General features: G+C 54.4%; 2 protein-coding genes across 2 annotated transcripts; both read left to right on the top strand.

Moving 5' to 3' along the window:
- Window positions 1-1,381: 1,381 nt before the first annotated feature.
- Window positions 1,382-2,044, top strand: BHLHA9 (basic helix-loop-helix family member a9). Its single transcript, XM_059147417.1, has one exon. It carries the CDS (start codon window positions 1,382-1,384, stop codon window positions 2,042-2,044), a length of 663 nt encoding a protein of 220 aa, XP_059003400.1.
- A 7,626-nt stretch (window positions 2,045-9,670) lies between these two features.
- Window positions 9,671-22,882, top strand: TRARG1 (trafficking regulator of GLUT4 (SLC2A4) 1). Its single transcript, XM_059149681.1, has 3 exons — window positions 9,671-10,425; window positions 20,821-20,953; window positions 22,398-22,882. Exons 1-3 carry the CDS (start codon window positions 10,039-10,041, stop codon window positions 22,409-22,411), a joined length of 534 nt encoding a protein of 177 aa, XP_059005664.1. The 5' UTR covers window positions 9,671-10,038; the 3' UTR covers window positions 22,412-22,882.
- Window positions 22,883-27,934: the final 5,052 nt, after the last annotated feature.

Raw genomic sequence — 27,934 nt, 5'->3', positions numbered from 1 at the left:
CACAGATACATACATAATGTGTTTTCTGGTGCCTGTTCTCTTCCTCAGTGGAGCAATGAATAGTTTGAAATAATGGGGTTGTTGGCACGCTCTCTGGTGAGATGGATGTGAACCCTATACCCATCCCAGCTGATGCCACAGCAAACCTTTGCATTTTGGAGGCATTTGGATGGTGGCTGGGAATGAGATTGACCTTGGTGCTCCAAATAACTCTCTTGTGGATGCCTGAACTTGTATTGAGGGTTTTTCTCTAGGATTAAGTACTATTCTTTTTCTGAGACTCTATTTAAAATTGAAATCCCCAGGAATGTGTGGGTGGGATGGGCTCACTGAGTTCATAACTTGGCAGTGCTGTGTCCTGAGACAGAGGGGCCCAAGGGCCCTGAATACCAAGAGATGCCCCAACGGGTACCACAAAGGGAGCTGGAGGACCACAAGACCATCTCCATCACACCTCTGCTGATTCAGTCCAGCTCTGCCTTCAGAAGTGGGAGCCACAGTGGGTTAAAGCCTCTGCTTTCGGCTCAGGTCATGATCCCAGGGTCCTGGGATCGAGCCCCACATAGGGCTCTCTGCTCAGCGAGGAGCCTGCTTCCTCCTCTCTCTCTGCCTGCCTCTCTGCCTACTTGTGATCTCTCTCTGTCGAATAAATAAAATCTTTAACAAAAAAAAAAAAAAAAAAAAAAAAAAAAAAAGAAGTGGGAGCCAGAGAGAGGTAGAGGAAGAGTAAGGCCCAATCAAAACCCAAACCCAGAACCCCAGCCAGCCTCACTCTGGTAGCTGAGAAAGCAAGAAGCTCCAAGTCCCCATTGCCTGCGGGGCCCTGCTGTATTAGATATGTCTCCTCCTTATGGGTCCCTTATACGTGTCTGTGTTGTCCACAGGTCTTGATAAGAACTTCAAGGTTCTTGAAATGAACTCAACTAGCCCCCCCCCCCCATGATGTTCCTGTGCCCCTATCAGCACTCCCGCCCAGAGGCCAAATTTGGCACTGTATTTAGGGTCTGCAAGGTACAACATTCAACCTGGTCGCCAGACAGAGGCCCTGGAGTGAGGCAGAGCCAGTTCTCCCTGGCGGCTGGAGCACTGCCCTGGGCGTGGCCGGGCTGCCCCTCTGGTCCCCTTGTACAAGAATCTGCATGCTTCCTTCCTTGGTTGTTTCCTTCCTCCCGGTTCCTCCCTCTCCAGCCTACCTGGAGGCAGGTAATAAAGCAGGAGGAGGGAGATGGATGGATGGGAAGGGTGGAGAGCCACGTGGTGCCATAAAGCCCAACTAGAGAGGGCCCCTCTGGGGAGTGTCCAGCCTGCGGGAGTCAACGCTCAGAAGGTGAACTGTCAGCCCCGTGAGCCAGAGCCGGGGCAACAAGGCCTGGGGAAGGTCATGCACCGAGGCGGGCCAGGGCCAGGCCTCAGAGGCCTCAAGGGGGCCGAGGGCTCCTCTGAGGACTTGGGGGGCTCCTGCCTGGAGGCCGGGAGGGGTTTTGGGGTGCTGAGGGAGAACTGCGAGGCAGAGGAGGAGATGGCGGGTGCCAGGACGCGCACCCGGCCCGTGCGCTCCAAGGCTCGGCGCATGGCGGCCAACGTGCGGGAGCGCAAACGCATCCTGGACTACAACGAGGCCTTCAACGCGCTCCGCAGGGCGCTGCGCCACGACCTGGGCGGCAAGAGGCTCTCCAAGATCGCCACCCTGCGCAGGGCCATCCACCGCATCGCGGCGCTCTCCCTGGTCCTGCGCGCCAGCCCCGCGCCCCGCTGGCCCTGCGGGCATCTGGAGTGCCACGGCCAGGCCGCGCGCGCCGGGGGCAGCGGGGATGCGGGCTCTAGCCCGCCGCCGCCGCCCGCCCCGCCGTCCGCGGGCCCCTTCGAGCCGCGCTGCGCCTCGTGCTCCCCGCACATGTCCCCTGGACGGCCCCGGGCGGGGGCCGAGGCTCAGGTCTCCGCTCAGGCGTCCACGGGAAGCTGGCGCCGAGGTCCCGGGGCTCCCTTCACCTGGCCGCGGGGGCACCTGCGTGCGGGCCCCGGGCTGGGCTTCCAGCACTGCTGACCGGCCCCGCAGAGACCCGGTGCGCCTGGAGGCGGGCCGGCCAGGGAACCGCCAACGGCCGGATGGCTACAGGAGGGAAGATTGCTGAAAACGTCCTGGACCGAGAAAAACTGAAGGGCTGAGGCCTGAGAGAGAGAGGGGAGGCAGCCTTGCCAGTTGGGAGGGAACCAGAGACCAGGGCTGCACTTCCCAGCACCCCTCTTCACCGCCCTGATCCCAGCAGGGGATGGTGGCTCTGGGAAAGGAGCAGGACCCTGCTGGGCTCTTTCTTCTGTTTGGACTTGAAGACCTCTTCTTGGAAAGTGAACTTCGCATTCCTGTGCCTCTGAGCCCTATGTTCTCTTGCTGGTTTTGTTTTTGTTTTGTTTTGCTTTGTTTTGTTTTGTTTTGTTTTAGGCGAAAGGGAGCTTTCGGACAGGGGGACTTGTATGTGGGGAGTGTGGGTGACACCCGGTATAGTCTGGTGACAATGTGGCATCCACATCCCTTCCTGCGGCGGTCCCCTGATCCGTGATGTAAGAGAAGCAACGGAAGGAACCAAATAAAAACGGAAAAGCTAACATCTCTGTCTGCTATCAGGTGTCCCCTGGGCCCTATGGCCCGAGGTGGCAGGAAGGCCTGAGGTCGGGAGCTCACTCTGGAATGTCAGGCCCAGGGCCTGATGCCCACAGGTAGGTATGTACCTGGGACATTGATCCATGGCAAGACCCCAGGTGTGTCTGGACACCGTGAGGAGCACTGTGGGAGAGAGGACATTATTTGAAGAGGGGGAGTGGCTCCAAGAGACTATGGATACAGTCTGTCTCATCTCTGGATGGGACACCCCACTGAGCTGCTGTCTTAGGGGACGTGGAGTCTGGGCCAGTCTCTGGGAAAGGAAGCCTAGGGCAGACCAGGGATAGGAGGCCAGTAAGTCCTGCCTGTACCCTGATCCTGGGTGCCTGGAGCTCCCAGGGAAAAAGGGTCCAGTGCAGCCAGGGCCTCTATGATGAAGGGGCAGACACAGAATCAGGAAAGATTATGGGGAAGAGGTTAAGGGAATGAGATGAGGGCTTCAGGCCAATTCTGCTGAGAAAGTGGGAGGCACAACCAGCCCTCCCTGAGAGGTCTGGAGAGCATTTGCACTGAGCACTCCCGAGCTGATCTCTGGCCTCACTCATGCTGATGAGCTGATCTACAGGTGGCTGCTGGCCACGCTGAGAACCCAGATGTCAGGGGAGGCCTGAGGGCTCTCTGGTCTCCTTGGAGAGCAGGACACTTGCCAGCTAGGGTGAGAAAAGGGACCCAGCTCAGAATGGGGAACATCACAGAAGCTGGAGAGATGCATATAGACCCACAGATGAGCAAGGAGTCCTCCAAACAGTCATAGTGAGGCCATAATTAAAGATATAATTGCTTTCTGCAAGCAAGACACTGGCTGGCAAACTTGACGTCCTGTCCTCCTGTCCCCAGCCCATAGGTGTTAGGGTTCCCAATTCCACAGGGCAGCCGTCTGCAGCACAGATCCCCAGGAAGGTTCTGATTCTGGGCAGAGGAATCACAGGGTTCAACCAGAAACAGAATGTGGGAATCTGGCCCCAGGCCTTCCCACTGAGCCTTCCATCTGTGGGGAGGCAGTGGCACAGTCTGATAGTGGAAAGGAAAGAGCCAGACCATCCTGGGGTCCAACTTCCACCCAGCCCCTCACTCCGTGTGCAACCCATGGCATCACTCAGCCTCTCTAGACCTCTAGTCCCTCACCGCTGACACAGGATTAACATTCATTCAGAATGTACGGTTTCTGGCAAGGAGAAGGTGTTCCATAACAGAAGGTATTACTGTTTGTATATTTTTATAATCTTATGACCAGTTTGGACAGTGCTTCTACCTCGCTTCAGCTCCAGGTTTTCATGCCTTGGAAACATAGTAAAATGACCAGCAAGTCCTGCTTTCTTAAGTTCCAGGACAGAAAGAGGTGAGTGTTCTGGCTCGCGAGCACGCTGAGCTCAGGCATGGTGAGGGCGCCCCCCTGCAGGTGGAATCGCACACGTGCAGCAGATGGGTGAGGTCGCAGGGAGGGATGTGAAAGTACTTTAGTCTCTGCACTTTCCAGCTGAGTGGCCTAGGGCAAATGACTTAAGGGCTTTGAGCCTTGGTGTTCCGCTCTGTATAACGGACTAAAATAAGCACTTACATCATAGGCTGTTGTGAAGACTACATGAGAGAATGTATTTCAAGCACTTAGCATAGTGCCTGGCCCTGTGAGTACTCACTGAGTGGAAGCTATTAAGACATATTCTATTCACAAGGTTGTTATAAAGATAGAATGCCTGGGAAGGTGTTTTATAAACTCAAGTCCACAACACATTAGTACTGTCTCATCAGGACTAAATGTTTAAGAGCACACGTGTGTGTGTTTCCATGCTGTTAGGTGTTTGTCTAGTATTTAAAGAGGGTTTTTTTTTTTTTTAAAGACTTTATTTATTTGAGGGTGAATGAGAGACAGAGAGAGAAAGAGAGCACATGTGCACAAGTAGGGGGAAGGACAGAGGGAGACAGAGAAACACTCCCTGCTGAACAAGGATCCCGACATGGGGCTAGATCCCAGGACCCTGGGATCATGACCTGAGCCGAAGGCAGATGCTTAACCAACTGAGCCACCCAGGCATCCCTCAAAGGGTTTTTTTCTTGTTTTTGTTGTTGTTTGTTTGTCATAAACATTTTCTGACATCCACACATTATGTGACTGCTTATACAGACATGTGGACATGTGAGTATTTGTGTGTGCATATGTGTATGTGCTGACCTAACAGGTTCTCCCTGCCTCTCCCTGATGCATTAGCGTCTCCTGGGCCAGAACACCTTGAATCTGCTAGAGATTCTCTCCCTCCCTCTCTCTCTGCCCCTTCCCCAGCTCATGTTCTCTCTCTCTCTAATAAATAAATAAGTCTTTTTAAAAGATTTTTACTTATTTATTTGACAGAAAGAGACACAGCAAGAGAGGGAGCAGAAGCAGGGGGAATAGGAGAAGCAGGCTTCCTGCTGAGCAGCGAGCCAGATGTGAGCCTCAAACCCAGGACTCCGGGATCATGATCTGAGCCGAAGGCAGACGCTTAATGACTGAGTCACTCAGGCGCCCCAAATAAATAAACTTAAAAAAAAAAAAAGATACGAAGAACTGGTATACCTAAAGAGAGAAATCCTGTATCTATAAGGGTGAGAACGGCTGTCCACTGGAAGAGTCTCGAAGGAGAGGGGGCCAGAGAAGAATGACAGACACTGGCAGCAGCCCCATAGCTCACAACGGGCTCCAATACACAAGGTCTCTTGGCTGCTCTTAGGAAGTCTGCGCCTTCCAGGCCCTTCCTTTATCCTCGTTTCCTCCATCACGGGGAGCAGTACCTTGTCTGTCTAGCAATGAAGGAGACACACCAGCAAAAATAGGTAACAACTGTCAGACTGATGTCACCAAAGGTGTGGAGAAAAGGGCATATTTATAGATTGCTAGTTGTCCTGCGTCTCTGTTCCTTTTCTGGTAGAAAAAAAATGGGCAAAGTCACACTAAAAAGACTCCAAGGGAGTCATCCAAAACCGAAAACCCTGTTTGCAAAAAGGCAGCCCCAGAGGCACGGCACAGGAAGAGATTTGTAATCATACGAATGTCCAACCATTGAGGCTTGGCAAAGCAAACTCTGGTGTTCTAATAGAGTGAAAATCGTGAGTTAGCAGAGCAGATCGCGGAATGGTCTGTGCCTACGATTCTAACTGGAGACAGGCATGTAGGTACACGAACATACCCTAAGAGAATTTGGAGTACGCAAACAGAGTTAGTATCTATTAAGTTCTTCATAATTGCCCTTTCAAGGGGAAAGATTTGTCTCCTCAGAGCACTTTCCAAAGACTTTCTATATTTATTTCTTTATTTGACAGAGATCACAAGTAGGCAGAGCGACAGGCAGAGCGAGAGGGAGAAGCAGGCTTCCTGCCGAGCAGAGAGCCTGATGTGGGGCTTGATCCCAGGACCCTGAGATCATGACCTGAGCCAAAGGCAGACGCCCAACTGACTGAGCCACCCAGATGTCCCACATCAAGTTTTTCTTACAGTGTGTGTGTTGGTGGGGGGTGGCTGTGGGCTCACACGTGTGCTCACACAGATCCCAGATGTTCCTGGCGTGGGGTGAGCTGAGCCCAGGGCAGACAGAGGTAGGAATTAGTGTCCATGTGGACACACTGGGCATGTGGTTTCTGTCTGCATCTTCCTCTGGTTTGGCCAGCCAGCTGTAATTGGGCCAGACCCTGGGCGAGGGAGCCAGGGGGTACACATGCGGCACCCTGGACCTCACAGCCACACCAGGAAATTGGGGGAGGGAAGGAAGTGACTTTCTTCAGCAGCCAGGCCAGGCAGCAGTGGAACAGAAAGGTCAGTCCATCTGTCTAGCTGCAGGGGCTCACAGCTCAAATCCCCGCAGGCAGGCAGGCCTCGTGGGGGTGGAGCTGGAGGAGCCCCATATCTCCTTCTGAAGGCTGCTCTTCAGAAACCGGTCCCAGAGTCCCCGAATCTTCACGTTACAAGTCTGAAGCTCTGTGTCTATGGGAAACGGATTTCAGCCCAAATCCATTTTGGATGATGAGTATGGCCCATGGGCCTCCGTGGAAGACCCTAGTTGGGAGTGGGGGGCATGGGGAGGCGACCATTGCAGGCTGCAGACCCAGCAGCTCGCTAGGCTGAGCTTACCAGCCTGGGAGCCCCAACCTGAGGCACCTCCCAGCCTCTCCCATTGGAGGGGGATGTAGTGGGTGTGGGGGAGCAGGAAACCCGCCTCTGGTCATTCCCCTCCTCACTACCAGGCCACTAGATGGCACCGTGAGCCCGGCAGCACACAGTGAGGGGGGCAAGCCTGGCCTGCCCCCACAACCTCACAGCCATAGAGCCACCCCGGGGACTTCTTGGCTTTTTTTTTTTTTTTTCCTCGTAGTGTTTTTATTAAGTCATATAAGTCATGTAAATCATGTAAGATGCCTCTATGTTGGATTCATTCTGTTCGAGGCCAGCACTGCCCAATAAAAACGTAATACAACCCTTGTTTTTAATTTTTAATTTTCTAAAGAGTGTTTTTTATTTTATTTTATTTATTTATTTGACAGAAAGAGAGATCACAAGTAAGCAGAGAGGCAGGCAGGGGAGGGGGAACAGACTCCCCGCTGAGCAGAGAGCCCAATTTGGCTGATCCCAGGACCCTGGGATCATGACCTGAGCCAAAGGCAGAGGCTTTAACCCACTGAGCCACCCAGGTGCCCCTAATTTTTAATTTTCTAGTTGGCATATTTTTAAAAGGCCAAAAGACGGAGGTGACATTCATTTTAATCTCGTTTTATTCAGCTCAGTGTAACAACAAATTTATCACTTTAATATGTAATCAATGTACATTAGTATTCATGAGACATTTTATGTTCCTTTTTGAACTAAGTATTCAAAACCCAGTATGTTCTATACTTACAGCACGTTTCAGTTGGAACCAGCTATATTTCAGCGGCTCAAGAGCCATCTTTGGGCCAGAGGCTATGGAATCTTTGGGCTGGGCAGCTGTAGGCCCCACGTGGGGGCCCAGGGTCAGCTTCCAGCTGTAATACAGAATTCTGTCCAAGCTGGAAACTGACTTGGAGACTAGGGGTCCCAGGCACCCAACTTCCCACCCTCTGCATGAGGTCTCATGTTTAAAAAGACATTAGCACATTTCCAAAAGTTCCCGGTCAAGGAAGCCCAGCTCACTTTCCTGCCCGACCCCTGGCCTTGGGGAGGAAGAGCTTCCTTTAAGAACCTAGAGGAGGAGGAAGTTCGGTCTCTCTCTCTCTCTCTCTCTTTCTCTCCAGGCCAACAGCAACAATCCCAGAGGCTTGCATTTTGCAAACAACAATGGGTTTCCTTTATGAAGCAAAAATTCTTAATGTAATATACTCAGATTTACCAAACTTGACAATGTGTGCCAAAGCTACACAGTATGTTCGAAACTTATGAGCCTCTGGAGCCTTTTCAGCTCCCCAGACTCCTCCTGAGCCCCTAGCAGGCGGCTCTTCTGTGCCCTGTTCTCCCCTCTCTCAGCTGGTCACGTCCCCCATCCCCCAAGTCCCCCCCCCCAACCTGGACACAGCCCTTGCTGGAAGCAGCATTTCAGAGCCCAGCTTGACACACAAACCAAAGCTATTTCTTTCCACTACAGTGGTTCCTCTTGCTCCAAACTGGCTCCAGGACCAGGACAAGGGACTGATGTCTGCTTGAAAGGAGTGTTGTTCCGTTTCCGGCCTCACATGTGGGATATCAGAGGATCTGAACCCCACAACCTCTGAGGCCCCATCCTGCTTCTGCCTCCCCACCTCCCAACCTGCATGACCGTAGGGGCTTAGAGTCTTTCCTCTTACCCTCTTCTACCGCCCGCCCCAACACACACACAGGCGCATACACACAGGGGTTCCAGGTCACGCTTCTGAAACACTGTAAGGAGAGAGAGATCGGGGACACAGGGGAGACGTGGAACCTGGAGGAGGAAACTGAAACAGAGAGAAGACAGGAGAGGGAGTGAAGAGCGACAGGAAGAATCAGAGAGGACTGACGACCAGGACTGAGGTCCTTCAGACCAGCGAGCTCCTGAACAGGAGTATCTTTGCTGCTTTTTAAAAGCACCCCAGGGGCACCTGGGTGGCTCAATGGGTTAAAGCCTCTGCTTCGGCTCGGGTCGTGGTCCCAGAGTCCTGGGATCGAGCCCCGCATTGGGTTCTCTGCTCAGCGGGGAGCCTGCTTCTCTTCCTCTCTCTGCCTGCCTCTCTGCCTACTTGTGATCTGTCAAATAAATAAATAAAATCTTTAAAAATAAAGTAAAATAAAATAAAAGCACCCCAGAGGCACACCTGGGTGGCTCAGTAGGTTAAGCATCTGCCTTCAGCTTAGGTCATGATCAAGCCCCAGCATCGGGGCTCTCTGCTCAGTGGGGAGCCTGTTTCTCCCTCTGCCCCCCTCTCCTGCTCATGCTTTCTCTCTCCCTCTCAAATAAATAAATAAACACAATCTTTAAAAAATAAATAAGTAAAAGCATCCCAGGAAAGCTCAGATGGGCATGAAATAGACCCACACTTCCTTCCTAACACCCCTTGGTGAGGGGTCCAGAGACCCACTGAGGCAGGATCCTTGGTGCTTAGTCTGCCCTCTCCTCCTGGAGCAGGGAACCAGGCTGTGGCCTAGACATGTCCGGGGGCCAAAGGTCAGGTGGGATGCCCTAGGGTAGGTCCGGGGCTCAGCTATGCCTGCAAGAGAGGAGGAGAAAGAGGAGGAAGGGCCGAGATAGGAGGAAGTGTGACCCGCTCCAGCAAAAGAGAAGCAGAGGGCTGCGTTTCCCAAGATGGTTGAAGACACGCCCCTTTGTGACCCACTTGGTCCGTTTCCCGATCTGGAGCCCCCAGACCAGAGAGGCGGGCTCTGTGGCTGCAGTGGAAAGGAGAGGCCCACTGAAGTCCCTCTGGGCTCTGGGCTGGGCTGGGCTGGGCTGGGGCTGAGGCAGCACACAGCACGGTCTCAGGGGAGAGGGGAATTGAAAAAGAAAAGCATCTCAGAGGAGGGTGGGGAGGGAGGGAGGCTGTGTGGTGTTCTCTCTCTCTCTCTCTCTCTCTCTCTCTCTCCTCTCTCTGACTTAGCCTAAGCCTCACCCGGGAGAGGAGCCTCTTTGCTCTGCTCTCGGAGCTGCTTTCTGTCACTTCCCCGCCCATCTGTGCTGTCAGCAGCACCAGCAAAGTTGGCCTCAAACTTGAACAGATCTGAAGGCTCCATCCAGCTTCCCGAAGCTCTGCGGGGGCATCAGGCCGGCTTCAGAGGCCAGGAGAAGCCGACCCCTGTCCTCGCTCCCCTGGGGCACGCTTCAGCCCCCCAGCTGGTGGCCCCCAGTCTGGGCTGAGGAATGGTAAGCTGAGCTCCCCCTGCAGCCGAGCGTCTCAGCCTGAAGCTGGAGCAACCCCAGACCCAAGCCACCATGGCCAACCCGGGGCAGCCTCAGTTTCCCTCAGCCCAGGAGCCAGGCACCACCTCACCCCTGGACCTGCCGGAGATGGAGAAGCTCCTCACAAAGGTGGAAGACAAGGATGACAAGCCCCTGAAGCTGTCCACGTCCCTCTCGGGGACTCTGGACCTGGAGCAGAACGGCCACGGCCTGCCCTTCAAGGTGGTATCGGAGGGGTGCCCTGAAGCCACACTCCCCTGGTCGGCCTCTCGGGCCAGCTCTAGGAGGGCGTCCTCCATTGCCACTGCCTCCTCTGCCCAAGACCAAGAGGTCCCCAAAGATTACCTCATCCTTGCCATCGCCTCCTGCTTCTGCCCTGTGTGGCCTCTCAATCTGATTCCCCTCATCTTTTCCATCATGGTAAGTGTGGCTCTCTGTTCCAGGGCTCAGTGGGCACCAGACCTTCTGCCTGGGGCATGCAGAACAGAGAGTTGGGGGCGGGGGCTTGGGGGAAGGCTCCCTTTCTCACCAGGCCTACTACCCCTCCTGCTGGAGAGGGGGCCGCGACCGGGAGACCTTCTGTTTGCTGTCCTGCCTCCTCTCTTGCTCTTCTGCATCGCAGCAGCGACTTTGCACATACCCTTCTGGGGAGGGGACCCCCAGGAGCCACCCTGAGCTAAACTCTTTGCAGTAGATAGGCGGCCAAGTTGGGGGGCTGGCCTTTTGGGGTGTCATCCTAAGTGGGGCTGTGGGTGTCATCCTAAGTGGGGCTGTGGGTCAGTAGAGGTTGGGGCCAGCGTGGGGTCTCAGGACCCCGAGTTCTCTGGAGGGGAGCCAGCTGCCTCCACCCCTTACCCCAGGCCACCTGGGTATTCCAGTGGCCTTTGCCAGCATTGGTTTCCAAGAGCCGGCTGTGACTTCCCTGCCACGCGCACGGGGCCCTGGGGCCGGGTTCCCCCGAGGCTGCTCCTTCAGGGAACTGGTGGCGGGGGCTGTTTTTGCTGGGGCCCTCTGGGCCTTGGTGCTCACACTGATTCCAGCATCTGTCTTGAGTCTGTTTTTAGGGTAGGGGAGGTCTGGGCCGTGGGGGTAAAATGTGTGTCAGAGGACATGGTCAGCCCTGCCTAGGAGCATGTGGGCTAGTCTTCGCTTCTCATACACTTAAGTGCCTTGTTGGGTTCTGAGTAGACTATCTTAGCTTGTCCCCCAAACCAAGCTATTTGGATAGAGCTGCTTATAGAAGATCCCCAGAAAATGTCCGTGGATGTTGGCAAGTGACTTGAGTTCCAGGAAGAGGAGGGAGGAAGGGGGTGTGAGAGAGAAAGCCCAGGCAGGCAGTGGCTTCCAGAAGGGAAAAAAAAGCAGGAGTAGTAAACTCCCAGTCCCGGGCTGCTTAGGGCTGGGGGACAGCGCAGGGAGATGCTGTCTGCTTCCTTCTGGAGTGATGTCCTGCTGAGTCATTTATCACCAAGTCCTTAGGACCTGGGGTCACTACTGCTGCACCCCCCCCCCCCCAGGGCTGTCTTCTGAGAAAGAGCCTGTTTCCTCAAACACATCCTTCTGGTGTCCAGCTAGGGATGCCTTCCCTGATTCCCCGTCAAATCTAGCTCCACCTGCCAGCACGTCGGGGGACCCCGGTGGCATTCCTGAGACTTGGGATGGGCACAAGAGCCAGGGCTGAACAGGGGCCAGAGGTGGGGGGGGGTGTCTTTGAGGCGTTTCCTGTGCTGCCTGCTGCCCTTGGGAGGCAGCTGGGGGCAGAACCAGGTCCCAGGGATGCAGCCGGGAGCTCTGGGCAGGGCCAACCTCTTAGTTACAGGGAGAAGCCCCAGGAGGGGAGACAGGCTTCGGGGAGGGAAACCACACAAGGACCCAGGAGAGAAGAGTTGCTGGAATCCATCTCTTTGTTGGGGAGGCAGTGTGTAGGCTGGATAGATGCTGCCTTTGTCAAAGGTGCCTGGGTCCCAGACTGAGACCACTGAGCCCACTCCCAGCATAATTCTACAGCCTTCTCAGTTTCCTGAGTCAGTTCTGAAGGCCACTGGGCCAGGGGTGGGGAATCTGGTGCTAGGTCAGAACCAGACACTATCACCAATTCCCAGGAGCCTCAAGTCCAGTGGGGAGAAACTTGGAAACAGATCCTATAACACATTGTAAGAAGTCCTCCTGCTAGACCAAATCACAGCGTATCATGGGGCCTTAGGCAAGTCACTGAAATCTCTCTTCTCAGTATTCCCGTCTGCAAAATGGGTGTCACATAACACCTACATTAGAGAGCTGTGTGAGGGTAAAGGGAGATGAACCACGCAAAGAGCGTGAAGAAAGGGATCTTAAACCATAGCAATAAACTGAGTAGTACCCGAGTGTCTCCCTGGCCAGGGGTGGGACCATCATGGCTTTTGGGGGTTTTCTTAGAGCTTTGACCTACAATACACATTTTATACAATTCACCTATTCAAAGTGTACAATTCAAAGATTTTCACAGATCCATGCTACCATAACCACAGTCTGTTTCAGAACATTTTCTTCACCCCCAGAAAAGCTCCATACCTTTTTTTTTTTTTTTTTAATCACTCCATCTCTCCCTTGATCCCTCCCAGACCTACAAAGCACTAAGCTTTCTATCTGTATGGATTCGTCTCTTCTGGACAGTTCATACCAATGGAACCATACAGCGCGTGGTCCTCTGGGACCAGTGGCAAGCTTCTCCTGGCATTTACTTCACAAGGTTTGGAACCAGAGAGAGGTGTGGTTAGGCTTCCATTGTGGTGGAGAGGCTGGTGTGGGGTAAGAGAAAGGACGGAAGGGGTCCCTCTGAGCCTGGCAGCGGGGAGAAGGAACTTTTGCAGGAGCCTAGGTGAGAGATGAAGAGGTCTGGACCAAGACCCTGTCAAGGGGCAGAAAGAGTTTCTGGAAACCCAAGAGTTGTTAACACAGACCATACATTTATTAATTCAGTCAATCACTCACTTGACTGGCAAGTTGCTTGTTTGGAGGTGACTAAGTGGTAGAGAATGAATGGGTGCCCCATTAACGAACACACCTCTTTTACCAATGAGGCGCCATGTTAGGCATTTGGGAAGATGGATGACATGGTGTATTTGACATGGCCTATGGATGCAAGAGTATGGTGATGGAGGGAGGTGGGCAGGACTCACTCTAGGAATTTAAGTTTTATGCTAGTGGCTCCGGGGAGCCCCTGAAAAATTTAAGCAGAGGCGTGATGTGGTCTGTTCATATTTTAAAACCAACACCCAACTGCGCTGGGGGAAATGAGCTTGAGTTGGTAGGACTAGGAGCAGGGAGACCTCATAGAAGGCTCTTGAGATTCTAGGAGGGCTGATGAAGGGATGGACCAAGCAATGGCTTAGGAAGGAGGGCACTGATGAGAGAATTGTTGAAGTGAAAGTAGCAGCACTTTCTTCACACTCCTGGTTACCCAGCTCCTGGGGACTGCAGCATTTAAGGGGTGGGCAGAGGGAACGGGACAGGAAAGAGTTTTGAAAAGATTTCAGGGGGTGGGAGGCAAACTAGAGGAGAGGGAGAGACACCCATGGAGGAGCAAGTTTGAAAGGAGGAGGGATGGTCCGATGCAGTGCAGAGGTCCGATCCAATAAGGAGTGTCCACTGATTGGGCCATTTACATACCCCCCTGTGACCCTGGTGAGGGACAGCATTAGGCAAAAAGGAGAGAGGTGACTCATGACATTCATGAAGAGTGCAGAGATGGGATCTCGAATTAGGACCCTGTTCCTGGGAGCCTGCAGGAAAGGTCATGATGGCAGAAGGGGATAGAAGCACTCAAAGGAAAAGGAGCTGGTTCATGCTATGTGGGCTCCATGCCACCAGGGATGTGGAGGACAAGGCCATTTGCTGAGAAAGAAGGAGCTGGTGACAGAGGAGAGGTGACAAGGGACAGAGAGGCCTGAGGGCTCTGCTGAGGCTGGACCCCTTGGGTCTGAGTTGTTATCAGCCTGTGTAGTGGTGCATTTTTTTCTCCAGCTATTGGTACAGAGTCACAGATGGGACATTGGCCCACCTGAGGCTGGGGATGGCAGGGTTGCCATGAGGGTAGACCCACTGGCACAGGACAATGCTGGTGAGCGGGGGCAGAGGTGGCACACTCAAGGATCAGTCTGGACTGGGACAGCGTGAGGCTGGGAAGTTAGTGATGACCTTGGAGGAGAGGGAGGGGTCACAGGTTGAGGCTCCAAGAAGTTGAAGGACAGCTGCTGTGCGAGAGAGGCATGAGAGAGATGCCGGGGGCTGACGTTTCAGCAGAGGGATTGTGTGGGGTGGCGGCCAAGTGGAGTACAGTTGTGGAAATGAATCTCTAAAGAGAACCACGAGAAGACAGGAGGTTGGAGCCCAAGGGAGCCCCGTGGTAAGGGCTAACTGTTCTCATTTAACACATGAGACAACAGAGACACTACAGCAGTGCCTTGCCCACGGTCACTCAACTGGTAAGAGGCATGTCAGCTGGACGCTGACTCTAGTGTTGTCTCCATGACCCTGCCCTCCATCTACCTCTAGGGACAAGGATGGTGTGTACCTCCCAGGAAAGCCAAACCTTTGGGGCATTTGTGCAGGAAGGGCAGAATCCATTTCATTCCTTCTTTCTGTTCACTCTGTCCACTCCCCAGCTGTCCTTCCCCACCCCTACTGATTCTGTCAGTAGGAGGCTAATGGGCCAGCTGTGTTCCTCCCACTGTGGCTTAGACAGGGGCTCAACCTAAGGGGCTGGGATCCCAGGTATCCAGACCCAGACCTGCTCAGCACAGCACCCTCCAATGAGCCTCCCAAGGTGGTCAGGTCAGGGCTGCCTTCATTCATTCTACTCCTGGGTCAGGCTGAGAAATGGCCATATTCCCAATGCCAGCAAGGTCTCCTGTCCACCAAAGGAGCTGGACCCTCAGGATTTCATCTAACAACAGTGCTTAAACCAGCATCAGATAGACCTGTGTGTGTGGGTCCCAGGCCATGTGACCGTGTCCAAGTCCCTCAACCCCCTTCTGTAGCCTCAGTTGTCTCATCTGTAAAATAGGTGTCATAAGACCATTGACCCCATAAATCTGTCAGGAGGATTAACTGGGTTAATATGTGTGAAAACACCCAGCACAGAGTCTGCCACAGAAAAGGGCAGTGGTTACTGTTATCATTAACACCAAACAAAACTTTGTAGTCTCAGAGCAAAGGGCAGATCCCCAGTGGCCCACAAGTTCTGACTTTAGCCAGTCTGGGGGAGACTGGAGTGCCAGCCTTCATGCCGCTACTGGGGAGAGGAGCAGCCCAGTCTGTGGTTTTGGTGGAAGCCTCAGAGAAGCCGCTTCTCTGTAGATTCCTCCTACCATATGCAGGAGTGCGGAAGAAGTTCAGAGTGGCTCAACACTCCCTTTCTCGGGCATTCTGGGTGACCTGGTTATTTAACTGACATGTGTCAGGCTCCCTTTCATGCATTCATGCACTCGCCCAGCAAGAGTGCTGAGCCCCAACCAGCACTGATCAGCTGGCATGCAGATGCGTGGCTGAGAATATCGACATACTTCTCAATGGGTTGGCAAACAGCTGCTGTCTCTGAGTCCTAAGCATCCCCAAACACTCCCACCCACCACACAGCAGCTGCCCCAACTCCTTCTCCAGGACCACACTCCCCCACATCCCCTCCAGCAACTATGGTCAGGCATTGCAGTAAGAATTGCATTGTCGTAGAAAGAGGGACATGAATGGGGCATGGAGAAGCACATTCCTTGGCTTTGACCAGCTGGGACTTGCTCCATCTCTGTGGAAGGACAAATAGCTCATCAGCGATCAGCTGATCACATCTTGTCAGATGTCAGTAGGTCTCCGCAGACCTGCTGGGGCTTGGCCTGAGCCTCAAGGGGGGGTGGAAGCTCTTTCCCAATAAGTTCTGTTGCCATCTTCCCCTGGCTGGTTTCATCCCCTGGCAGCTCTCCCCAGAACCTTCCCTACTCCATCCGCTTCCCTCCCCAGCCTTACCAGCTCTCTCAGACTTTTTTCAATGCCTTTCCTCACTGATCTATTAACCCGAATTCATTTTCTCCCTTACCATTCCCACAACCATTGCAATCACAAATGATCTATTAATTCACAGTCATTTACAACCATTACTGCAATTATCATTGTATCTTCAACTTGAGCCATTTTGTAGGAGAGGAAGAGGATGCCACTAAGTGGGGTTTGAAATGCAGCTGGTAATTAACTCATTAAAAGTAATGAAGGGTCTTCTTCCATCCCTGAGGTCAAGGGACAGGTTTTTTCATTTGGGAACTAATGGGGGAACTTTGGAAAAGAGTGTCGGCTCGTGGTGAGTAACTTCTAGATATAAAAGTGGGGCTCTACTCCTCAAGGCAGCTATTCTCTCCATTTTACAGATCAGAAAACTAAGATTTACAGAAGAGATGTGAGGTTTATGTGGACAGCGTATGACCCATAATGTGTATGACCCAACGAGGCTGGTGCCGTCAAGTCTACTTTGGTCATCTGGCCATTCCCAGTGCATCTTCCTCAACATTGTCCCTCCAGCTCAAAGGAACAGGCATGACGGGATGCACAGGCTGATGGCTCTGTAGATAAAGAAGAGGGATTGGGTTTAGAGTGGCTGAAAAATTCATCTCTCCCTCTCTCGCTTCCCCTCCCCACCTCTCCTACCCAAGCAACCACATGTATGTCTCTCTCCACGGTCCTGAATTGTTGCCCCGTGCACAACGATTTCTCTGGCAAGTGAGGAGAAGGATTCATCACAAACCCTGTGTCCCTCTCCACTGCGTGCCATGCTTACAGCTAAGAATAAGTCTCTTGGTAATGAGTCAAGCCCCAGCATTTCTAAGGCCGAACTTCCTGGGAATTCCTGAAGCCTGTCTATATGTTCCCCCTCTTTCTCCCAAGAGGAAGGTGTTTCCTTGGTGTTGAAGTCCTTCATTCGGTGACCTGGACTGGCCTGCAGAGAGCTGGAGGTGGCATGGGTTAGTGGGTGGAGCCAATACCCAGATAATAGATATCTTTCTTTTTTTTAAGATTTTATTTATTTATTTGACAGACAGATCACAAGTAGGCAGAGAGAGAGAGGAGGAAACAGGCTCTCCGAGGAGCAGAGAGCCTGATGCGGGGCTCGATTCCAGGACCCTGGGGTCATGACCTGAGCTGAAGGCAGAGGCTTCAATCCATTGAGCCAGCCAGGTGCCCCCAGATAACAGATATCTTTCCTCGGGTACCCATTGCCTTCATTTCACTCATGAATCTTCTATTAACTTGGACCGTTCCACTGGCTAAGTTCGGTGGTGAGAAAACAGCCTCTCCTCATACTCTTTTTCTCTTCTTTTATTCTTTTACTTCCTCACATACTTACTGAAGGTCTCTTAGGGCCAGTCCCTAGGTTACATAAGAGGGACACAAAGCTTGAGGCTGAATGGTCCCTGTCTTCAAATGTAGGGAAAGAGACCGACACAAGAACTGATGACACAAGGTGGGAAGGGAGGAAAAGAGCATGGTGTAAGGCGCGACAGGAGTCCCAAGGAGGGGCTGATTAATTGCTTGTGGGCACGAAGTAAAGTTTTACTGGAGGTGACTCTTGAAGGGTGAGAAAGAGCTGCTGAGGTAGCAACACGGAAATGAGGAAAGGCATTCCAGCAGAGACAGCAGTCCATGAAAAGGCACTGAGGCATAAAAATGTGTCTCTTTGGGGACATTTGGCTGGCTCAGTTGGTAGGGCATGTGACTCTTAATCTTAGGGTCATAAGTTCAAACTCCACGTTGGGCATAGAGTTCACTTTTAAAAATTTCTAAAAATTAAAAAACGTAGGAAAAATTTAATTTAAAAAATATATGCATTTTATGTGGAGCCGTGTGACCAGGCTAATTAATGGCTGTTGAGAAGAGGTTGGCTGGGGGCAAGGCTGTTGCTGAGAGACTCATGAGGATGAGGCTGGTGCAGTCTCCAGATGAACTCTGTTGTGGGAGTGAGCTGGGGCAGTGGAGTCAGCTGGAGAGGTAAGGACAGGCTTGAGGGACATTAGAAATGTCAGGAATTCATGCGTGACTGTATTTGAGGATGAGGAGAGAGAAGAAGCCCCTCATCCAGGGTCATGCAGTTGGGACAGCTGTGGATGGTGGGGACAGGCCCCCAGGAGGTCTGGCTCTGAAACCTGTGTTCCCCCCCAGGCTGCCCTTGTAGGGAGCTGGGAGGCTGCACCTGCTCCTTGGCAGGTCTTTGCCAGGTCCAGGATCGCCTGTGAGTCTCAGGACGGGCTCCTGCCCGAGCCCCACCCATGCCTCAGCCAGACCCATCTTCTCTTTCACCTCTCACTGGATGACTCTTGCCCATTGTCATTGGGCACTCCGAAGTCCAGAGGCGTGGACGCTCACAACTTTCTGCCCAGCTACAGATGTGTTGAGGTGTGACACCACCCTTACCCACATTTGTCCAGTCTCCAAGGACAGCAGCGCTCTCTTCTGCTCACTGCAGTTCAGCCCTGTGCTCAAGTTCAGATCTCTCTCGGCTGCCCTGGGACATTGGGGGCACCCGTCACTTCTTGGTCTTTTCAGCCTCTCCCTCTGACTGGATCTTTTTCTCTCCTGTTTTTTTCTTTTTGAATATTTTATTTACTTATTTGACAGAGAGAGAGAGAGAGAGAGAGAGAGAGAGAGAGAGACGGCGAGAGAGGGAACACAAGCAGGGGGAGAGAGAGAGGGAGATGCAGACTTCTCACTGAGCAGGAAGTATGATGCAGGTCCTGGGATGCCAGGACCCCGGGATCATGACCTGAGCAGAAGGCAGACACTTAACGACTGAGCCACCTGGGGCCTCTCTCTTGTTTTGATGAAATCATCTATAGAGTCACCCGGTTGTAGCCACCCCCCCCCCCCAATGCCTACAAGACAAAATCCAGATTCCATTCTGTGGCAGTCAGGGCCCTTCTTGATCTCGCCGTTCTCCCCTTCTCCGGTTGCTTCTCTCCCACCAGAAGCCCGCGGAGAATGAAGAGGATGTGGACAGGTGGTTGAGGGGAGCAGAAAGGCGGGCAGGAGAGTTGCACTGGTAGGTGCTCAGACCTGTAGGAGTTCAGACTGGCTGAGTCCAGAGGTTGTGGAAGGGAGGAGTAGAGGATAAAATCTGGAAGTGCAAAGCTAACCTGGATTCAGACTGTTCCGGAAACAGTGGGGGGAGCCATGGAAGATGCTGGGCAGGGTCACAGGCTAAGCCACCGTCATCTCCTTGAACTCGTGCATCAGCCCCTGACTCTCCACCTCTTCTCTGATCCCACCCCAGGACCGCATGCCAGGGGCCCTACCATGGGGTCTGGCATAAATCTCTGTGGAGTGGCATGGGGGTGTGGGGAGCGGCATGGAGATGAAGAAAGCATAGAGCTGGGGCAGGTGCAAGGCAGCTGGGGAGGACTGCAGTGAAACTGACCGGGAAAGGAAACTTATCGGTAGGGTGGCAAGGGACAGGTATTGTGACCGAGTGGTTGGACTCCAAGCTGTGGCCGGTAACGGGGCAAGTGGGCAGAGGAGCACACGTCCAGGAGCAGATCCGAGGCGAAGCGAATCTGATAGCATCAAGCAGTATGGCAGGAGGTGGCTCCGTCCTGGGAGGTGCTTGGACAGGGAGTCATGGGGTGCGGTGGGGGTTGCTTAGGTTTCTGTGAAGAGAAAAGGACAGGACCTGAGAGACAGGGGTGCCCTCCTGAAGAGAACAGTGAGGGGAAGGGTATCTTCCCTGAACCTCAGCCTCTTTAAAAGTGGGCAACACTGGCAACCACACGGATGGTTCTGAGCCTCAATGAGATTGTTCAGGTACAGTCCTTAGCAAGCTGCCGGGCACAAAGTAACCACTCAATAAATCATCGTCACTACCAACACCACCACCATCATCAAGGGACTCAACTCCATTCCCGCGCTGACCCACCTGCTTTCACCAAAATTAAATAAGGCTGAGGAAAACTGAGCTCACTGAGAAAGAGTGAAGATTCAGACGGGCCCCCATAAAGCCTGGCGTGGCTCCCCACACACCCTTGCCTCTCAAGTTCAAACCTTTCAGATTGCGGAAGTCAGCTCGGTTGAACAAGGATATGATTCCTGGGTGGAAACTAGGAGGAGGGAGGATCAATGATGCTTTTTTTTCTTTTTTTTAAAGATTTTATTTATTTATTTGACAGACAGAGATCGCAAGTAGGCAGAGAGGCAGGCAGAGAGAGAGAGATGGAAGCAGGCTCCCTGCCAAGCAGAGAGCCCAATGCGGGGCTCGATCCCAGGACCCTGGGATCATGACCCAAGCCGAAGGCAGCGGCTAAACCACTGAGCCACCCAGGCGCCCCAATGATGCTTTTTTCCTGGTGTGGAAGAGGAGGGTCACAGAGGAAAGGAGGCAGGCACCTCGGACCACAGAAAAACCCAATGGGCCTCCTTAGTGTGGCCGTAGCAGTGAGCCTTGGACAAGGACCCAGGGAGGCCTGGCTTATCTGCTCCCGCCTGCTCAGCATGGCCTGGCCCCGGCCCACCCTCCAAGACCCTCGGGCTCCATCATGCCACCCGCCACCCTGCCCACTCACCGTTCTCAGAGCAAGTGCCCTGCACTGCTTGATTCTGCTTCCAGCCAGGGGCAGGCTCCGCATGGGGTTCCCACAAGGGGTGTGAGCCAGTTCTGCAGGAGAAGCCTGCTTCCCATCCCCAAGGTGGATGCTGGAATAGAGGGTGCAGTGGGGGCTGGGTGGGTTCTGGAGGCCAAGGCAAGGGGTGCCCCCAACCCAGTCTGCTGGGAACAGCCTTCCTTAGGTCTCTGCCACCCTCTCTCTGCAGTCCCGAAGTAGCGTGCAACAGGGGGACCTGGACGGCGCTCGGAGGCTGGGCCGCCTGGCCCGGCTGCTCAGTATCACCTTCATCATCATGGGGATCATTATTATCATCGTGGCCGTGACTGTCAATTTCACAGGTGAGGCCCAGCCGCGTGGAGCTCAGCGAGCCAGCTTGCCTGGGGTGAGGACCACGGAAGGGTGCAGCCCAGCTTCCTGGGGAGGGGACAGTGGAAACGGTGTAAGAGCCTGGAGGGGACACAGGCTGATCCTCTCTGAGAAGTGACCCCATCCCTGGCAGGACCCAGCTGAGTAGGACGGGCTTCTGCCTTGCCTTATGCCCGGATCATTAGGAAAGTGTGCACAAAGAGCCCAGGCCTGGGAACCAGAGATGGCCAGCTCCTATCCCAGCTCAGAGGGCTTTGGGTCCTGGGCCAGAGTTGTGTCTGGCTGAGCCTTGAGAATGTCACCCAAGATCATGGCTGTGATGCTGCTTGGTGAATGGTGGACTTTCCCTGCAAGCATTCCTGTTGAGACGGCCAGCAGGAACCAGACACAAACAATGCATGTCATAGAATTTGGCAGTAACCCTCTTGTGAGCCCCCAGAGCTGGCCCAGGGAAGTTAACCGAGCAGGGGCACCCTTTCCAAAGGAAACTCTCAGCGGCTCAGTGGGCTGGCATGGCTCTGAGGGTCTGCATGGCTCTGAGGGTCTGGGCTCTGTGGGGCGGCGCTGGCCTTTCTCCTCCCTGCATGCACCCGCCTTGTGAGGACCCCAAGCCTCTCTGCATCTTGCACTGGTCAGTCTAAGCTCTTCCCCTAAAGACTTTGCTGCTCCAGACGTGCTGCGTGGACCAGCGGCAGTGGCTGCTGAGCCCGGGGAAAGGGTCAGAAATGCAGAGTCTCAGGCCCCTGCCCAGAGCCACTGAATCAGTATTTGCATTTCAATAAGATTCCCAGCCCTCTCCTTAAAGGAGGCACTGATCTGGAACCCAGGGTGTTCAACCTGGGGTGGAAAGCCTGGGATTCAGCAGTGGGGTCACGGGCAGATTTGGCCACTTTGGAGAGAGGAGAAGAGGTCAGGTCTGTAATCAGCTTGCCCTGGGTTTAAAACCCACATCCCCCACTGTCCAAGTATCTGAAATGAAGCGTCTTCTGGGGTCTCTGGGGGGCTGGCGGCCCGGCTGGTACGTGGGGTGGGGGGACCCGCCAGCGCAGGCATTAGCTCAGGAGCCCCCTCTCTGGGCCTCAGTCTCCTCCTTGTCACGCTCGCCACAACTTTGTCCACAGCCAATGACCCCTGCTGAACTCAAACTGGCAAAGGGAATGGCTTCTTAAGCCCTTTAAGGAATTTTTAAAATTCAGGCCTCCATGGTTCTCTGTTTGGAGGGGGAGTGTCCCGTGGTGCGCGCACCCCCAGCAAAGACCGCCTCCATGCCACAAGCAGGAGCTCTTTTCCACCAAGAGATCCCGATCAGGCAACCCTGGTGCTGTTTCCCACCCAGAAACAAAACCCCAAATCCTCCAAACAATGGCTGGAAGGCCTGTTCTGAGCTCTGCGCTGCTACGGCTCTTCTCGTTACAGTGCAGAAGAAATGACACGGACCAGGGCGCTGTGCTGGCGGAGGCGGCCCTGGGCAGCCCAAGGTCTCCACGCTCCCACGCCCCCTCTCCCGCGGGAGGACAGAACAGGGACGTCCATGCACTCCCAAAGCACCGACGTGGAGGGAAGCCCCCAGGCCTCCCCACTGTCAGCCCACCTCAGATGTGAAAAAGCGCCAAGAATAATTAATGGGGTTTAATCTCCTGGACACGGCCCTGTATTTGGCCTCCGTGCTCCGGCTGGTTTCTCATCCCCACCGTCTCCCGGGATCCACCGCGCCACATACACTGCCTGCTGGAGGGGGAACCAGCCCCACAGAGGAGACGGAGACGAGAGGAACAGGACCATGGCAGGAGAGAAGCTGCACACTCCCCACCTGTCTGAGGACCCAGAGTCAAGATGTGGGACTTGCTCTTTTGTACTTTTCTTTGGGGCGGGGGGACAGGGTGTAAAAAGAGTTATTTGCATGCCTCGTGCCACATCCTTGCTGCAATCCCGGCTCAGGGGCCCAGCTTCTGCTCCACGTCCATCCTGGGACCCCCTTGGGTGCCCAAGATGAGCAGTTGTCTGGACAGAGGTGTCAGCTACATGCAAGACATGTAGCTGACATGGCAACACCAAGAGGTGGGCTGGTGAAGACAGGATCAAGAACTGCAGGACCCACAGACATCTCCAGCTTTTCAGTCTCAGACTCATCTCTGCTGAGAACTCCTGTCCCATCATGTCTCCCAGGCTGACCCAGTCTGCCTCTTGTTCCCTTGCTCCCTGTGCAGCCGCCTGGGGCCCGACCCCAGCCCCGCTCAGCCAGGAGAGAAGGAGCCTTGATCTGAGCTCCCTTCCTGCCACATCCCTGATGGTCCAGGCTGCACACTTGGGGCCCCATGCGGCGGGGCTCAGGTGGGGCCCAGGCCCCGGCTCCCAGCCTAGCAGCACCTGACGCTCTCTGTGCCTTACTTACCCTGAGCCCCTGGCCATCCACAAAGCACAAAGACTTTCTCTTGGGTGGGGGGAGGAGGTTGGGGCCACCTCTAGGGGAAGGACTTCCCCAGAGCTCCCAGGCTGTAAACAGGGGAGTGGGCCAGAGGGTTTTTATGAAGGTTTATTATTGATTTGGTCTAGAGAGTTCTAAGACAGAGGGAAGAGCCTGGCTGAAGGGGCCAGTCTTTGGGGGAGTAGGAGGCCCTGGGCACAGGCAGGGGGTGACACCATGGCCTCTGTCTCAGGACCTAATGGGACACCTGAAAGGACTGAGCAGGGTCCTTTGACCTCCTGTCTGGTTTCTGGCCCCGGGATTCTCGGAGGCTTTGGCTGGCACAGGATCTGCCCACAGGGGCCCTTCCTATGCCCACCTACCTCTCTGGCTTCAGCGCCCAGATTCTCAGAGAGGAAAGCTCCAGGCTTTCCCGCCCTGGGGGGCCCTGCCCAGCCATCGGGTTTCTCCAGCCGCAGCCAGAGGCGGGCAAAGACTGTTTCCCCGGCACCCATTCAGGGCCCTGGAGCCTGCTCCCTGTCTCCCCGACACTCCTCGGAGACTCCTGGGAGGGAGTCTGTTAGCACAGAGGCACTGTCTACCAGGAGTCCCAAGGGTAGCTCTGAACCTTCTAGGAGGGCCATCGTGGCAGGGGAGGGGTGTAGGACCCAGGGGCCCTGGCAGGGTCCTTCTGGGGCCTGTGTTCCTACGTCAGTTCCCCACCTGGGGAGCAGACGCCAACCTCGCCAGACCCTAAGCGAGGGGCTAGCTTTGCTAGACAAGACCTCTGAGGCCACAATCACAATGCTCCTGTTGGGGGAGGGAAGAAGTGAGCCCAGAGGATTTGTGTCACCTGCGAAGGCAGCTCAGGCCAGGAGGTGAGTCATGAGGTCTACGGAAATGGTGGCTCATGAGTTGGTGGTCCTCTGGCCAGGCCCTGGGGGCCCCAGGCTCAGCACCGCAGGGAGAAGAAGGTACTCAGATGGAACTTAGAGGCTCTGAGGGTTGTGGAAGGAGCCTGATCCCTCTGTCGGGAGGAGAACAAGCCTGAGGACCAGGAACCCTGCAGAGATCAGACTGGGAAGGTGGGTCCCTGACTCCCCTGCTGCCCACCCACAAGCAGCCTGGCACCCTGAGGCCTCACCCCTCTGCTCCCAGCTCCATCATGGGTCCCTCCCCTGGCTGCCTGAACCCTGCAGTCTTCCAGCTTGGGGCAGCCTCTCCCATGTCCCAGAGGAAGCAGCGAGAACTACCCCCCACCGCCGCCCGGCACCACACTCTCCACACTCTCCAGTCGGCTCCTCTGTATTGCTTGGCATGGAAAGAAATAAAGCTGAAAGTGCACGTGCTCCGTGGGCCTGTGTCTTATGCTGCTGGGGTCCAGGGGTCTCCAACAACAGGGAGCGGGGAAGGGAGTGCACTCAACCTGTTGGTTCCAGGGTCAAGGCCGGGAGCCTGGGGACGCTCGAGGTGTTCCCCTGGGCAAGTTTGTCTTCCCCAGGCCTCTGTTTCTCCAGGGAGGAATACCGGACCCACCTTCCTTCAGGGGTCCTTTCTGCATCTGAAGAAGGACACAGAAAGAAAAGAGCGGGAGCCCGACACCTGCTCACAGCCGGGCTCATGCCGGGGGTTTCACATATACTGGGGTGAGCCCCTGGGTCAGATTGGTAAACAGAGGCTCAGAGATGTTCAGGGACTTGTCCCAGGTCACACCACGCCTGGTACACAGAAGGTACTGAACACATGGTGAACCAACTCTGTCCCTGGAGCTGACCCCGAAGTTGGCTTCTTGCTGCCATGCTTTGCCACCCAGAGAGGAAAGCTTTGTGAGAGGAAGGGGCTCTGCAGGGGGGCAGGGGAGGTGGGAGGAAGGATCCACTTCCCAGGCTGCTGGAGGGCAGGCCCAGCGGGAAGGTGAGTGTGGGCAGAGAGACGCCCCTCCCCTATCATTCCCTCCCCCTCTGGGGGATCTTTTATAAGGGCATTAATCCCAGAACCCTCTTGACCTAGGCACCTCCCAAAGTTCCTATCTCTTAATACCATCAGCTTGAGGGGGAGGGTTTCAACATGGGAACTCAGGAGGGACACAGGGCAGCATGGAGGTGTTTCAGTGGGGCGGGGGGGGGGGGCGGTCCCTGGGAGAGCCAAAAAGGGAGCAGCAACCTTTGCCTGGGAGTGGGAGGGAGGTTGCCGGAAGGACCCTGGGCTAGGCCCCCTCCCTCCTTCCTCCCACAAACTTGTACTAAGTGTGGAGCACTCTGATCGGATGGGGGCGGTCAGCAAATGTGGGGTTGGGAGCTGGTGGTGTGGGCAGTGAAAGGATTCTCCCAAGGCAGGGCAAAGGAGATGGAAATATACTGAATATATTGGGAGGGAGCAGTGGGCAGGACAGTGAGGGAGAGACTCCGTGGCAAGGTGGTGGTCGTGAGGGGGCCATAGTTACAGGGCAGAGTGAGGGACCATGGGAACATGCGGAATGTTCTCCTTTTTGGTAATCTCAGGAACCACGTGTGGTTGTAACTGGTCAGTTAGGGCCTATGGCCATTTTGAGGTGGGTCGTCTCTTGAGCCCACTTGTACTCAGCCCGGTGGTCACTGCAGGCCTTCTATCTCATTCGGCTTCCAGCTGCCTCTACATTAAGCACCTACTAGATACCAGGCCTTGTACTGGACCCTGAGGACACCAAGATGAAAAGCACAGGCTCTCTGGACCATATGAACTTTGACCTAAAGGGAAAGTTCTGGAAGGAAGGAGAGAGTTCGTTTCGGGAGGCAAGGGAAGACAGTAGATGAGGGCAGTGAAAGACCCGCGGATCCCCTTACCCAAGAATCCAACACTGCCACTGGATGCAATCAGCAAGAGGTTCTTTATTGTTACGCAGGCGCCTGCGGGTGGTCAGCGCGCACCTGCGGGTGGTCAGCAGCTCCTGCTAGCTGAGCACACCCGGCTGTGGTGGCGCCGGGTTTTTATAAACAGGTACAAACAAGTTTTGGGTGGGGCGCAACTGATTGGTTGACAGTTAGAACTTTTGAAAAAGGCCTTAGTGGAGTTTGCTGATTGGCTCTAAGGACCCACGCGCGGGAAGAGAGAGGCGGGAAGGGGGAACAAGCTGGTTGGTTCTGAGGGCCCGCGCGCGGGAGGAGAGAGGCGGGAAAGGGGAACAAGAAGGGGGAAGGTAGGAATGCCATCATGGCGTCTCTATTATTTCTATAAGCCAAGCGGTTACAGAAGGGCAAAAGAGCGATTAATAAGCAATTAATAACCTAATTAATAACCTGGTCTATACCTAAAAGCCAGCGGTTTACAGAAAAGCAAACAAGCGGTTAGTTATCCTATCTATCTTCTAGGGGAGGAGTCTTTCAGCAGCAGGGAGGGAAACCTGGGACAGAGGTGAGGGGAGCCAAGAGCAGGAAAGTGGCCTCCACCAGGAGCCTCTCCTGATCTTTCCAAAGATATTTGAAGTGCAACCGGGGATCAAAATGAAGATGAAATACCACCATTGTAAGCCTTCCAATTTAATAAGACACAGGTGAACGGACACTTCCTATGCACAGGCTCTGCCAGGCACAATCACATCTCCTTAGTGCCTGGTTTGAGGCCTGAAAGCATCGTTTATCAGACACAACCCAATTCTAAAAACTCCGAACGGGAAGGAGGTACACCTGTCTTACAATCATCGAGGGGAAAGTTAGAGCTTCCGTAATGCAGGAGGCTTCCCACGACGGATGGTGGTGCCCAGGGACCAAGGGTCTGGCCTCTCTGAACCTCAACTCTCCATCTGTAAATGGGGTGATCATCACTTCTGCACACCCACAGGGCTCTCGGGGTCTGATGACCCTCCTTGGTGAAACGTGAGGGCTCGATCCATATGGAGAGCACAGCCTGGCCCCAGCCTGGAGAGTGTCCTGGAGTCTGGGTGGTTCCGGGCACCCTGTCCTGACCCTTGAGGCCCCACTGTCCTCCATCCCCAGCCCTACCTGCCTCCTCCCCACTCCCCCACCCTGTGTGCCCTGGAAAGCTCTCTGAGCTAGTCTAGGGCAGGCTTCTCAGTCCCCTCTGGACAATGGTATCACCTGCAGGCATTAGGAAATGCTGATACCTGGCCACTGCCCATTCAAACAGCCCCAGGGTGGGGCCGGAGCATCTGGATTCTTGAAAGCTTTCCAGTGGGCATCCCAACGGTCTTTTGAGGCTGGGAACCACTGGAATAGACTCTAGAGCCTGGCTACTTGTTGCTGGACCATTAGCTTGGGCATCAGCAGAAGCTGGCAAAAAAGGGCAGAAATTTGGGCCACACCTTGAACTTGAACAAGATCTACCTTTAAGGGACGCCTGGGTGGCTCAGTTGGTTAAGCAGCTGCCTTCGGCTCGGGTCATGATCCCAGCGTCCTGGGATTGAGTCCCGCATCAGGCTCCTTGCTCGGCGGGGAGCCTGCTTCCCCCTCTGCCTCTGTCTGCCTGTGCTCGCGCTCTCTCTCTCTGATAAATAAATAAAATCTTTAAAAAAAAAAAAAAAGATTTACCTTTAACAAGATCCCCAGGTGGTTCA

Source organism: Mustela lutreola, chromosome 15 (assembly GCF_030435805.1).
Source record: "Mustela lutreola isolate mMusLut2 chromosome 15, mMusLut2.pri, whole genome shotgun sequence".
Lineage (NCBI taxonomy): Eukaryota > Metazoa > Chordata > Mammalia > Carnivora > Mustelidae > Mustela > Mustela lutreola.
This window is presented reverse-complemented; position numbering and strand designations above follow the sequence as displayed.

Bases quoted from the DNA above. Each gene is read 5' to 3' on its own strand.
- BHLHA9 (XM_059147417.1), top strand. From the start codon at position 1,382: ATGCACCGAGGCGGGCCAGGGCCAGGCCTCAGAGGCCTCAAGGGGGCC.
- TRARG1 (XM_059149681.1), top strand. From the start codon at position 10,039: ATGGCCAACCCGGGGCAGCCTCAGTTTCCCTCAGCCCAGGAGCCAGGC. The intron at 10,426-20,820 runs GTAAGTGTGGCT...CTCTCTCTGCAG, and splicing joins CCCTCATCTTTTCCATCATG to TCCCGAAGTAGCGTGCAACA.